Source organism: Chaetura pelagica, unplaced genomic scaffold (assembly GCF_000747805.2).
Source record: "Chaetura pelagica isolate M959 unplaced genomic scaffold, ChaPel_1.0 scaffold405, whole genome shotgun sequence".
NCBI classification, from domain to species: domain Eukaryota; kingdom Metazoa; phylum Chordata; class Aves; order Apodiformes; family Apodidae; genus Chaetura; species Chaetura pelagica.
In genome coordinates this window covers 5,683,135-5,692,883 of record NW_009953489.1, presented here as the reverse complement: position 1 = coordinate 5,692,883, position 9,749 = coordinate 5,683,135, and the positions used below count along the sequence as shown (strand labels likewise).

The following is a 9,749-nucleotide window of genomic DNA, read 5'->3' as shown; positions in this document are numbered from 1 at the left end:
GCTGCCTGGCACTTCCCAGCTGCTGAGGTCCCTGTGGGAGCCCCAGCAGCTCCCCAGCTCAGGGCAGCCCTCAGTGGGGCTCTGCTCCCCCTTTGCAGGTGGCTGCAGTGGATGTGGGTGACACTGGCAGCTACACGTGTGTGGCAGAGAACCCAGCTGGGTCAGCAGAGAAGCACTTTGCCCTCGCCGTGCAGGGTAAGGCATCCTCAGAGAACCTTCCCCAGCTTGCTAATTTATGCCCTCCTCTTCCTTCTCCTCCTGCTCTTCCCACTGCAGCCTCGTGTGGCTCCTGAACCCCCCTGGCTGGGTCCATCCCCCTGTGCTTTTCTCACTCCCCCCATGCGAGGAGGTTGAGGTGACAGCACGAGATGTTCAGTCCATGTTTCCTCTCTGGGGACACCTCAGCCTCCACAGTGACAGTTCCCCTCTGGCACCATTTCTTGGGGTGTGCTGGAGCAGAAGTGCTCCAGATCATGGGTGCAAACCTGCTCTCACACCCCCAGTCCTTGTCCCTGTTCCTCAGGGTCCCCAGGCACCGAGGACCTGCAGCAGGAGGTGCTGCAAGCTGACGTGGGGAGCCCCCTCCTCCTGACCTGCCGTGTCCCTGCTGTGCCCTCACCTGCTGTCACCTGGCTGAAGGACGGGAGCCTGCTGGGTATGTACATGGGGGTGATGAGCCACCCTGAGCCTCACCACCAGCTCTCTGGGCAGGAGCACCAGCTCTCTGGGATGGTGGGGTTGCCTCCAGGCCAGTGGCTCTTTCCTCCTGCAAAGCTCCCCAGGGCTCAGCGCGACCTCCCTGCCCTGCAGTGCTGATTTAACCGGGTCCCCACACCTGGGTGCTGGGAGTGGGGAGGGGGGAGTGTGACAAGGTGCAGAGGAGCACCCCTGCAGTCTTCTGCACCCCTCTCCTCACAGAGAGCAACCCGGAGCAGGGCCTGGTGGTCGGGGGGGCCCAGCTCCAGCTCAGCCCCCTGCAGCCCTTCCACCAGGGCCAGTACACCTGCCTGGTGAGGGGTCCAGGCAACGAGACACGCAAGGACTTCATGGTGCTGGTGCGAGGTAGGGCTTGACTGGGGTGGTGGGACTCCCTCCCCGGGAGGGGAACCTTCCTCCCTCTCCTCTTCCTCAGCCCCCCTCTCTGTGCAGTGGCACCCCGGATTGCCAGCGCAGGGTTCCCCAGTGAGCACAGTGTGCTGGAGGGCAGAGGGGTGATGCTGGAGTGCCAGGCAGAGGGGCAGCCCACCCCCCAGATCTCCTGGCTGAAGGATGGGCAGCCTCTGGGGCTGGAGCCCCCTTCAGCAGCCCGGTGAGTCTTTTTGGGAAGGGACCACCCCAGGGGCAAGCGATGGCACAGCCTCATCCTGGCCTCAGTTTTCCCATGTGCAGGGCAGGCTGAGCTCTGCTGCTTCTCCCCTGTGTCCCTGCTTGGGCTGGGATGAGCTTATTCCAGCTCTTTGTTGAGGAGCATAAACTTGGGTTAAGCCCTGAGGTTCTGGATGGTGGTGGACGCTGTCATCCTGGTGGGGTCCCAGCTCTTGTACTGGCCTTGTAGGATACCCTAAAATCTGCAGCCTGTGTTGCAACCAAGTGCAGAACATGAGCAGGTTAGGGAGGGACACACAGGTCACTGCACTGTGCCCTTCTTCCAGGATGTCCCCAGATGGCAGCTCCCTGCTCCTGGAGGGTCTCCGAGCCGCTGACTCGGGGACATACACCTGCCTGGCCCAGAACAGCGCGGGCGAGGACGCACGGCTGCACAGGCTGAGTGTGCTGGGTGAGCAGGCGGCCCGAGGGGCAGCTCCAGCTCCATCCCCCCCTTCCCCCCCAGCCCTGTCAGCCCCTCTGTCCCCTCACACAGTCCCCCCGGTCATCGAGAGAGGTGACGATGACTCGGAGGTGGTCCGTGGTGTCCTGTCTGCGGTGGTGACGCTGGAGTGCCGGGCACGGGGATCCCCCCCACTGCATGTGAGCTGGAGGAAGGATGGGCTGCCCCTCAGCCTGTCCCCACGGGTCACCCTGCTCTCAGCTGGGCACCTCCTCCGGTGAGAAGTGACCCTCAAGTGATGTTCAGCCACAGGCTTTGGGGCTGGTACCTGGGTTTGTGTCTGGGATGGCCACAGCTGGTCCCCAAAGGTGGTGGGGTGGTGGCATGGAGGTCCTGGGGACAAGGAGGGACCCAGAGCTAATGTCTCCTTCCCATCCCCTGCTCCACGGGGTAGGATCTCCCAGGCACAGGTCTCTGACACTGGGCTCTACACCTGCATCGTCTCCAGCCAGGCAGGGGTGGCCAATCACAGCTTCATCCTGCAGATCCAGGGTACGGGGCAGCCAGGGAGGGGCCTGGGGGGAGCAGGGCAGGGGGGCTGCCAAGGACCAGTTTTTCTGGCAAAGCACACATTATGCTTTGCAGTTCTGTTTCTAAGCAGGGTACTGAGCTGGTCCTCAGCTGCCAGGGTGGGCTCAGGGAGGATGGAGCAAGCGGGGACCAGGCTGAAGGCAATCCCAGAGCACCCTGCCAAGGGGCTGAGCCACCTCTGTGTGCTCATGGAACACCAGGGAGCTGCCAAATTCATTCCCAGTGCCTGGAGACCTGGCTTTGCTCCTGCTGCTCCACTAAGCAGGATGACTTCCTCCCCAGTGCCCCCTGTCCTGGACAGCCCAGACAGCAGTGAGGAGCAGATGGTGACTGAGGGCTCAGATGTCACCTTCACCTGCAAAGCCACTGGGTCCCCAGCACCAGCGGTGACCTGGTTGAAGGACGGTGAGCCCTTGGCATGGCAGAGCAACCAGGTGGCAGGTGGCCCAGAGCTGAGCCTGGTGGCTGTGGGGGTGGCTGATGCAGGGGTGTACTCCTGCCTGGTGGCCAACGCAGTGGGGGAGGCCAGCAAAGCCTTCCACCTCCTGGTGACAGGTACGTGTCTGCCCCTGGGGACTTGGAAGAGACAGCCAGCCCATTTTTTGGGAGCAGCGAAGGGATGAGCCCACCCACCTCACTGTGCACCTTGCAGAGCCACCCCAAGTTGAGGCTGCACCCCATCCCACCGAGATGGCCATTGCTGTGGGCACCCCACTAGAGCTGACGTGTGTGGTGACTGGTGTCCCCATGCCCACTGTCACCTGGGAGAAGGATGGGCAGCTGCTGGCAGGGCCCTGGCTCATGTCAGGGAATGAGAGCACCCTCCACATCGAGAGCACAAAGGTACGGGTTCCTCTTTCTTCTCCCCATCTGTGTTTTCTTTTCATGCCTCAATTTTTTCTCCCTGCTGGTTTGGCACAGGTGGCAGACTCTGGCTTGTACACCTGCCTGGCTGCTAGTCCTGCTGGGGAGGACAGCAGGAGCTTCCATGTCAGCATCCAAGGTAGCAGTGAGGAGGATGCTGCAGGGTGGGGGACCAGAGAGCTGGAGCATCCCCTGCAGGTGTCCTTGGGATGGTTGAGGGGCAGATGGGAAGAGCAGTGTGGGCTGTGAAGCCTTTGTTAGGGCAATCTGGAGCACAGCATGATGGCCCTGCAGAGCTGGTGTGACTCATGAGGACAGCTATGGGGGTGCCCAACTGAGCTGACACCCCCTGACTCACCTGGCACGTGTCTCACAGCACCTCTCAGCACTGCAAGCGTCGGAGAGACCCACAGCATCACCGCTGTGTTGGGGGGGCACCTCATCCTGGAGTGCCCTGAAGATTCTGTGTCACCCCCCCACATTGAGTGGCACTGGGAGGGCTCCCCACTGCAGGTACATGTGGTGGCACCTGGGGATGGTACTGGGACACATCTCCACCAGCCCCAGCATGCTTGTGGTGAGGATGACACGGGGAGAGCTGCTGATGGGGGATTCTTGGGGGGGTTAGGAGGATGCCCACAGGCAGGTCCTGGCCGAGGGACGTGTCCTGCAGATCCAGGCCCTGGGGGCAGCAGATGGTGGAGAGTACAGCTGCAGGGCCACCAACGCCCTGGGAGACACCAGCCTGCGCCTCCGGGTGGAGGTTCTTGGTGAGTGATGGTGCCACACCATGGAGGCTCTGGGGGGCAGCAAGTTCAGGGATGTGCAATATTATGGAGTGTCCTCAATGTGCTGGGGTGTTCTGAAGTTGGAACAATGGGAACGGGCTAATGTTGTCTATCCCCTGAGCCCTGTTTCTGACTTTCTCTGGTGCTGCCACAGTGGCTCCAGAGATCCAGCCAGGCCCTGAGGAGGTGAGGGCACTGCTGAGGGGCTCAGCGGTGCTGCCGTGTCGGGCAGAGGGGTGGCCTGTGCCCCAGCTGACCTGGAGGAAGGACGGGCAGCTCCTGCCTCTCCATGGGAGCAGGAGGTATGAGGTTCTGTGGGTCGGTGGCACCAGGGGTTGTCCCTCAGCTCATGCCACGTCAGTAGGTGTGTCGGTGTGCCTGGAACAGACACAGCATTGTCACCCCACGGCGGGCAGTGCTCTGTCCCCATGTCAGCTCAGCTGATACGTGCCAGGGGTGGCTGCAGGAGCACACACCCCCTTCCCAGCCACGTGTCCCTGTGCCTTGCAGCCCAGCCATGCAGGGCCCCCGTGGGGCTCCCTTGCTCTCCCTCCCCAGGCTGCAGCTCCTGCCAGATGGCTCCCTGCAGATCCACCCCGTTCAGGTCCAGGATTCAGGCTATTACCTCTGCATGGCATCCAGCCCTGCTGGCACCGACCGGCAAGGCCTGGACCTCCATGTCCTGGGTAAGTGGAGGAGCCAGACTGATCTCTCCTGCCCTCATCCCCCTGCAACTCATTGCTGCTGGGCTGTTCTCATCGCTGCAGTGATGTGCTGCTGTTCTCTGCTCACGGCTGCTGTGCCCTTCCACAGTCCCTCCTGCCATTCCCCCTGGGTCCTCCAACCTCACCCTGCTGGCTCAGCGTCCAGCCCTGCTGGGCTGCAATGCCCAGGGATCCCCCAAGCCCCAGGTCAGGTGGGAGAAGGATGGCCACCCCCTGAACCCCCACCTCCCACCTGGCGCCTACAGGTACCCACAGCACCTGCCTCAGGGTCCTGCTGTAAGGTGGGGTTTGGCCCCTCTGGCTGCTCCCTATGGGGCAGGGGCTGACCCCAGTGTGTATTCTGCCCGTGCAGTTTGCAGTCCTTGGGGTCTCTGCTCATCACCAGCCCTGGTCCCCAGGATGAGGGGCAGTTTGAGTGCATTGCCACAAACGCTGCCGGGGAGGCACGCAAGGTCTTTCTGGTGTCTGTTCATGGTGAGATCCTGGGACCTGTGGGTCTTGCCAAGAGTGGCTTTCCTGGGTTCTGCCACCCCCTCGGGTGTGATGTGGGTGCACTCCAGCTCTCTGCAGGGTCGATTCCTCTCTAGAGGACTCAGCAAGGGGATGGGCAAGCGGGGAAACAGAAATATCTGTGCCCGTGTGCGTGGGAATGGGATCCCCTTGAGCATTCCTATCCAGCCCTGCCCACCTTCCTCCTCTCCTCACCTCTCTAGTGCCCCCTACCATTGCCGACGACCTTACAGACGTGGTTGTCACCCGGCTGTCCCCTGCCTTCCTCACCTGCTACGCCTCTGGCGACCCCCCACCCAAAGTGTCGTGGAGCAAGGACGGGGCTCAGCTGGGCAGTCGAGGAGGGGGCTACCGTGTCCTGCCCACAGGTACAGCGCGGGGCAATGCAGCCCCAGCGGGGTGAGGGTCCTTGCCAGCCCTTCTGCCGCCTCCCTTCTGCCTGCTGTCTTTTGCAGGGGCTCTGGAGATCAGGCAGGTGCTGCCTGCAGACGCGGGCCGCTACACCTGCACGGCGCGGAGCAGCGCTGGCACCGCCCGCAAGCACCTCTGGCTCACCGTGCACGGTACCTGCTGCTCCCGGGAATCCTGCTCCCTGTGTCTTGGCCCACCTTAGAGGGGAGCTCCAGTGGGAAACACTTCCCTGCTGCTTGCAGAGCCCCCTACCCTGAAGCCCCTGCCCAGCATGGTGATGGTGATGGTCAACAGCAGCGTGGTGCTGTCCTGTGAGGCCAGCGGGGCCCCCCGGCCGGAGCTCTCCTGGCAGAAGGACGGTGTTGGCATCGCTGGAGGTGAGCAGGAGGCTGGCAGAGCCCCAGCTGCCTTCCCAGCCTTTGCCTGAGGGGAGGGAGGGGGAGTTTGTGTGCCCGGATGTTGTAAGCATCCCAGTAAGTTGCTGGGTGGCACTGGGTGTGGGTCTTCCTGGCTCCCCATCTGGGTCTAAGTTGGGTGCTGCAGCTGTTGGAGCCGTTCCCTGGGGAATCCCGAGGAAGAGACACTTCTGCAGGCACAGCACAGTCCCTGCACCACATCCCTCCAGAGCACAGCTGTGCCAACCCATCCCCACAGGGCCCAGGCTGAAGGTGCTCCCCAACGGGCAGCTGCATCTCCCCCGAGCCTCCCCGGGGGACGCGGGCACTTACCTGTGTGTGGCTCGTAACCCCGCGGGCACTGCAGTGGGGAGGACCAGGCTGATTGTGCAAGGTGAGGCGAGACCAGGGCCCTGGTGTTTGCCCCTTCCTCTGCTCAGCTCCTTCCCCAGCACCTTGCAGTGACTCGTGGCTGTCAAGGTGTGAACAAATCCCTGCCCCATCCAGTGCCCCCCGTCATCGCAGCCGGCCCAGCAGAGCTGGCTGTCCTGGAGGGGCTGGAGGTGCTGCTGCCCTGCTCTGCTTATGGAGTCCCTGAGCCTCCTGTGTCCTGGAGCTGGGAGGGAGCCCCAGTGTGGGGTGGTGGGGGAAAAGCCACCATCCTGCCCTCTGGGGAGCTGCTGCTTCGGGATGTCCAGGTGAGCACCATCCCTTCCTGCAGCTGAGCTTGGCTGTAAGGTCAGGGAGCTGGAGAACAAGTGTCTCTTGCTGCTGAAAAGAAAGCCCAGGTTGTTCTGTGCTCTGCCATGTCCCTGTGCTGGGGCTGGCAGGATGACATGTCACTTAGTCAATCAAGCTTAATCCTGGCTGCATTTGGCAGAACGAGTGCCCTGTTCAGTCCTTTGCAGCTATCTAGGGCGTTGGAGCGCTGTGAGTTTGCTAACACGCACTGGGGAAAGCATCCCTGGCCAAGCTGTGGCCTTTTGGGTGCACAACAGTCAGCAAAGATGCAGCCCAGTGAGCCAGGGCTGCAGCTGGACCCCAGACCTGAGCTGACCCCCCCTCATCCTCCCTTTTCCCTGTGCAGGAAGGGGATGCCGGGAGCTATTCCTGCACCGCGGTGAACTCAGCCGGCAGGGCTGTCCGCCAGCTCTCCCTGTCTGTCCACACCCATCCCACCTTCACCCACCTGCCTGGAGATGTCACCCTGGGCTGGGGCGAGAGCCTGGAGCTGGTGTGTGCTGCCACGGGCAGCCCCCAGCCCCACATCTCCTGGACAGCCAACGGGCAGTTTGTCACCGGTGCGTGGGGGGGCAGACAATGCCATCCTGGCTCCATCCCTGTCCCTTTTCCTTTGGGTCTCTGTGGTGCTGGTACAGATGGCTGTGTGGGGTTACAACCAGCTGGTCCCCAACTACGTTTTGGGGGGGTGTGGGTTTGCATGCTGCAGAGGGTGTGTCAGAGCAGAGTGGCTGGAGCACCCTGCGGAGGGAGGCAGCCACCCGCGCTGACACCGGGACCTACGTCTGCCGTGCCCAGAACAGCGTCGGTGCCGTCAGGGCCACCGCCTTTGTCTCCATCAGAGGTAGGTACCAGCAGCGGGGAAACTGGGCTGCCTGGCCAGCCCTCCTCCTCTGCCGTCCCTCTCCCTTCCTCAGAGGCACCCAGCATACGGGGGGATGCCAGCACCTACCAGGTGGAGCCCCCCGGGGGTGATGCCCTCCTGGAATGCCATGCCCGGGGCCACCCTGTGCCCCTCATCCGCTGGAGCAAGGATGGGGTGCCCTTGGTGGCAGGTGGGCACCTGCGCCAGCTGCAGAACGGCTCCCTGGCCATCCGTGCAGTTGGGGTGAGTGGGGCTTGAGGGGGCCTGGTGTGTTTTGGGGAGTTTTCATGGCCAAGCCAAGTGTGGTGCTAACACGGGTACCCCCAGAGCGCTGATGCAGGGCACTACCGGTGCGTGGCAGAGAACGATGCAGGCACGGCAGCAAAGGTGGTCACCCTGGCTCTGCAGAGTGAGTGCTGCTTCCCCTTTTGCAAAGCATGTGGCTCCCCAGACTACCCTTGACCCCTAGGGAACAGTCTCGGCATTGCTGGGAATCTGTGGCACTGCCTGCATTTGTCTCTTCACCCAGGTGCCCCCACGGTGATGGTGACACCACAAGTGGTGGTGGTGCACACCGGGCAGCGGGTGCTGCTGCACTGCACCGTGTCAGGGGACCCTACCCCCTCTGTGGAGTGGCAACGAGACAGAGAGCCTCTGCCTGAGGGTCCCCACACCCGTGTCCTACCCAATGCCACTTTGGTCCTGCCTGCTGTCACCCACAGTGATGCTGGCAACTACTCCTGCCTTGCTCGCAATGCCCTGGGGGCTGCTGTCGCCCACGTCTCCCTGGCTGTCCAAGGTGGGTGCCTGCCCCAGGGCTTGGGTGATTTCTGGCTGGCTTGAGGGGCTTGGGCTGCCTGCAGCACCATTCTCCCTGGGGATAAGACCACCTGCACGGTGGTTTGGAGGGATATCTCCTTTCTTTGCTTGCTCTAAACGTCTTGATTCATCCCCTGGTTTGCCCTCTCCTGTTTGTGCTGCTGCTTATCCGAAAATCTTAGCCCAGACAAACCTGAGCAGCCACCACGTGCCAGCCTGCACCCTCACTCACTTCTCCCAGCCTTCCTGCATTTGCTGCTCGTGATTCAATTCCTATTTCTCAGGGGCTTTGCTAAGCACGCAGGCACATCCTCCCCAGGGGAGCAGAGGGCCGGGCTGGCAGTGCTGAGCCCCCTGCAGGGCTGCTGGCGTGATGCTGCTAGACCAGCCGGAGGAGAAGCAGATCCAAGTTTGGGCCTGGGGCCAGAACCATGAGCGTTGCTACAGAGCAGAGTTTGGGGGGTGTTTGGTGCATGTTGGTGAGCAAAAGCCACAAGGCCACACTCAGTGCCCCCTGTGGAAGTGGCACGGTGCTGCCTGGAGTTCCAGGGTCTTTGGAGGCTCTTTTAGCCAGGTACCCACCCTGTTCTGGCTGCCTTCACCTCCAGATAATAAGCTTTTCTTGATACACAAATGATTGAGAGGGGAGATAGGGAAGCATCCCACTTTCCCATGGGAGAGCTGCCCATGTCTTTTTCACCCCAGGGGAGCCACGGCGGGTGCGGGGCAGCGTGGTGGGTGCCATCAATGCCCACGAGCTCAGTGCCAGCACCCTTGATGCCACTGTGCTGGATGACCCACACTCTGGCACTGCTGTCATCCAGAGCAGCATCAGAGGCGTCCCACCTGCCCTAGGTAGGTGCTTGACCCTCTCTTCCCTCCAGGAAAGATGAAGGTCAGGTGAAAATCTCTGGAGAAAGGATTGTTTTGTGGTTTGGGTTTTTCCCCCCAAAAAAGCAGCACCTCCTGTGTGTACTGCATCTTATGGGTGAGGGGGGCTGGCTGGGGAGGGCTGGGTGCCCCCTTAGAAGGGTGCTGGTGACAGTTTTCTTCTCCCTCACCCCTAGGGCCCCTGATGCGGGTACTGGTGGCCATCGTTGCCCCTGTTTACTGGTCCTTGGCACATGCCGGTGGGGATGCCCCGAACGGGGTCCTGCTCACCCAGGGCACATTCCAACACGAGTCACAGCTGGAATTTCCCACAGGTGAGGGATGCCGTGAGCCCCAGGCGTGCTGGGGGCTGCCGAGCCTGGTCCTGCCTGTCTCCACAGC

The 9,749-nt window shown here is 62.3% G+C and overlaps 1 protein-coding gene across 1 annotated transcript in view; it reads left to right on the top strand.

The window, feature by feature from the left end:
- The window catches only part of HMCN2 (hemicentin 2), a 35,441-nt gene that overhangs the window by 22,421 nt on the left and 3,271 nt on the right, over window positions 1–9,749 (top strand). The window contains exons 44-71 of the mRNA XM_009998989.1: window positions 99–195; window positions 524–655; window positions 919–1,062; window positions 1,150–1,309; window positions 1,653–1,777; window positions 1,862–2,045; window positions 2,223–2,320; window positions 2,642–2,914; window positions 3,012–3,202; window positions 3,281–3,362; window positions 3,600–3,736; window positions 3,852–3,993; window positions 4,166–4,320; window positions 4,577–4,697; window positions 4,825–4,981; window positions 5,089–5,210; window positions 5,450–5,614; window positions 5,702–5,809; window positions 5,900–6,034; window positions 6,312–6,451; window positions 6,616–6,750; window positions 7,140–7,353; window positions 7,503–7,637; window positions 7,711–7,901; window positions 7,986–8,067; window positions 8,188–8,457; window positions 9,183–9,332; window positions 9,545–9,682. Coding sequence (XP_009997291.1) covers window positions 99–195; window positions 524–655; window positions 919–1,062; window positions 1,150–1,309; window positions 1,653–1,777; window positions 1,862–2,045; window positions 2,223–2,320; window positions 2,642–2,914; window positions 3,012–3,202; window positions 3,281–3,362; window positions 3,600–3,736; window positions 3,852–3,993; window positions 4,166–4,320; window positions 4,577–4,697; window positions 4,825–4,981; window positions 5,089–5,210; window positions 5,450–5,614; window positions 5,702–5,809; window positions 5,900–6,034; window positions 6,312–6,451; window positions 6,616–6,750; window positions 7,140–7,353; window positions 7,503–7,637; window positions 7,711–7,901; window positions 7,986–8,067; window positions 8,188–8,457; window positions 9,183–9,332; window positions 9,545–9,682 — 4,183 coding nt within the window. The remainder of the gene's footprint in view (window positions 1–98; window positions 196–523; window positions 656–918; window positions 1,063–1,149; window positions 1,310–1,652; window positions 1,778–1,861; window positions 2,046–2,222; window positions 2,321–2,641; window positions 2,915–3,011; window positions 3,203–3,280; window positions 3,363–3,599; window positions 3,737–3,851; window positions 3,994–4,165; window positions 4,321–4,576; window positions 4,698–4,824; window positions 4,982–5,088; window positions 5,211–5,449; window positions 5,615–5,701; window positions 5,810–5,899; window positions 6,035–6,311; window positions 6,452–6,615; window positions 6,751–7,139; window positions 7,354–7,502; window positions 7,638–7,710; window positions 7,902–7,985; window positions 8,068–8,187; window positions 8,458–9,182; window positions 9,333–9,544; window positions 9,683–9,749) is intronic.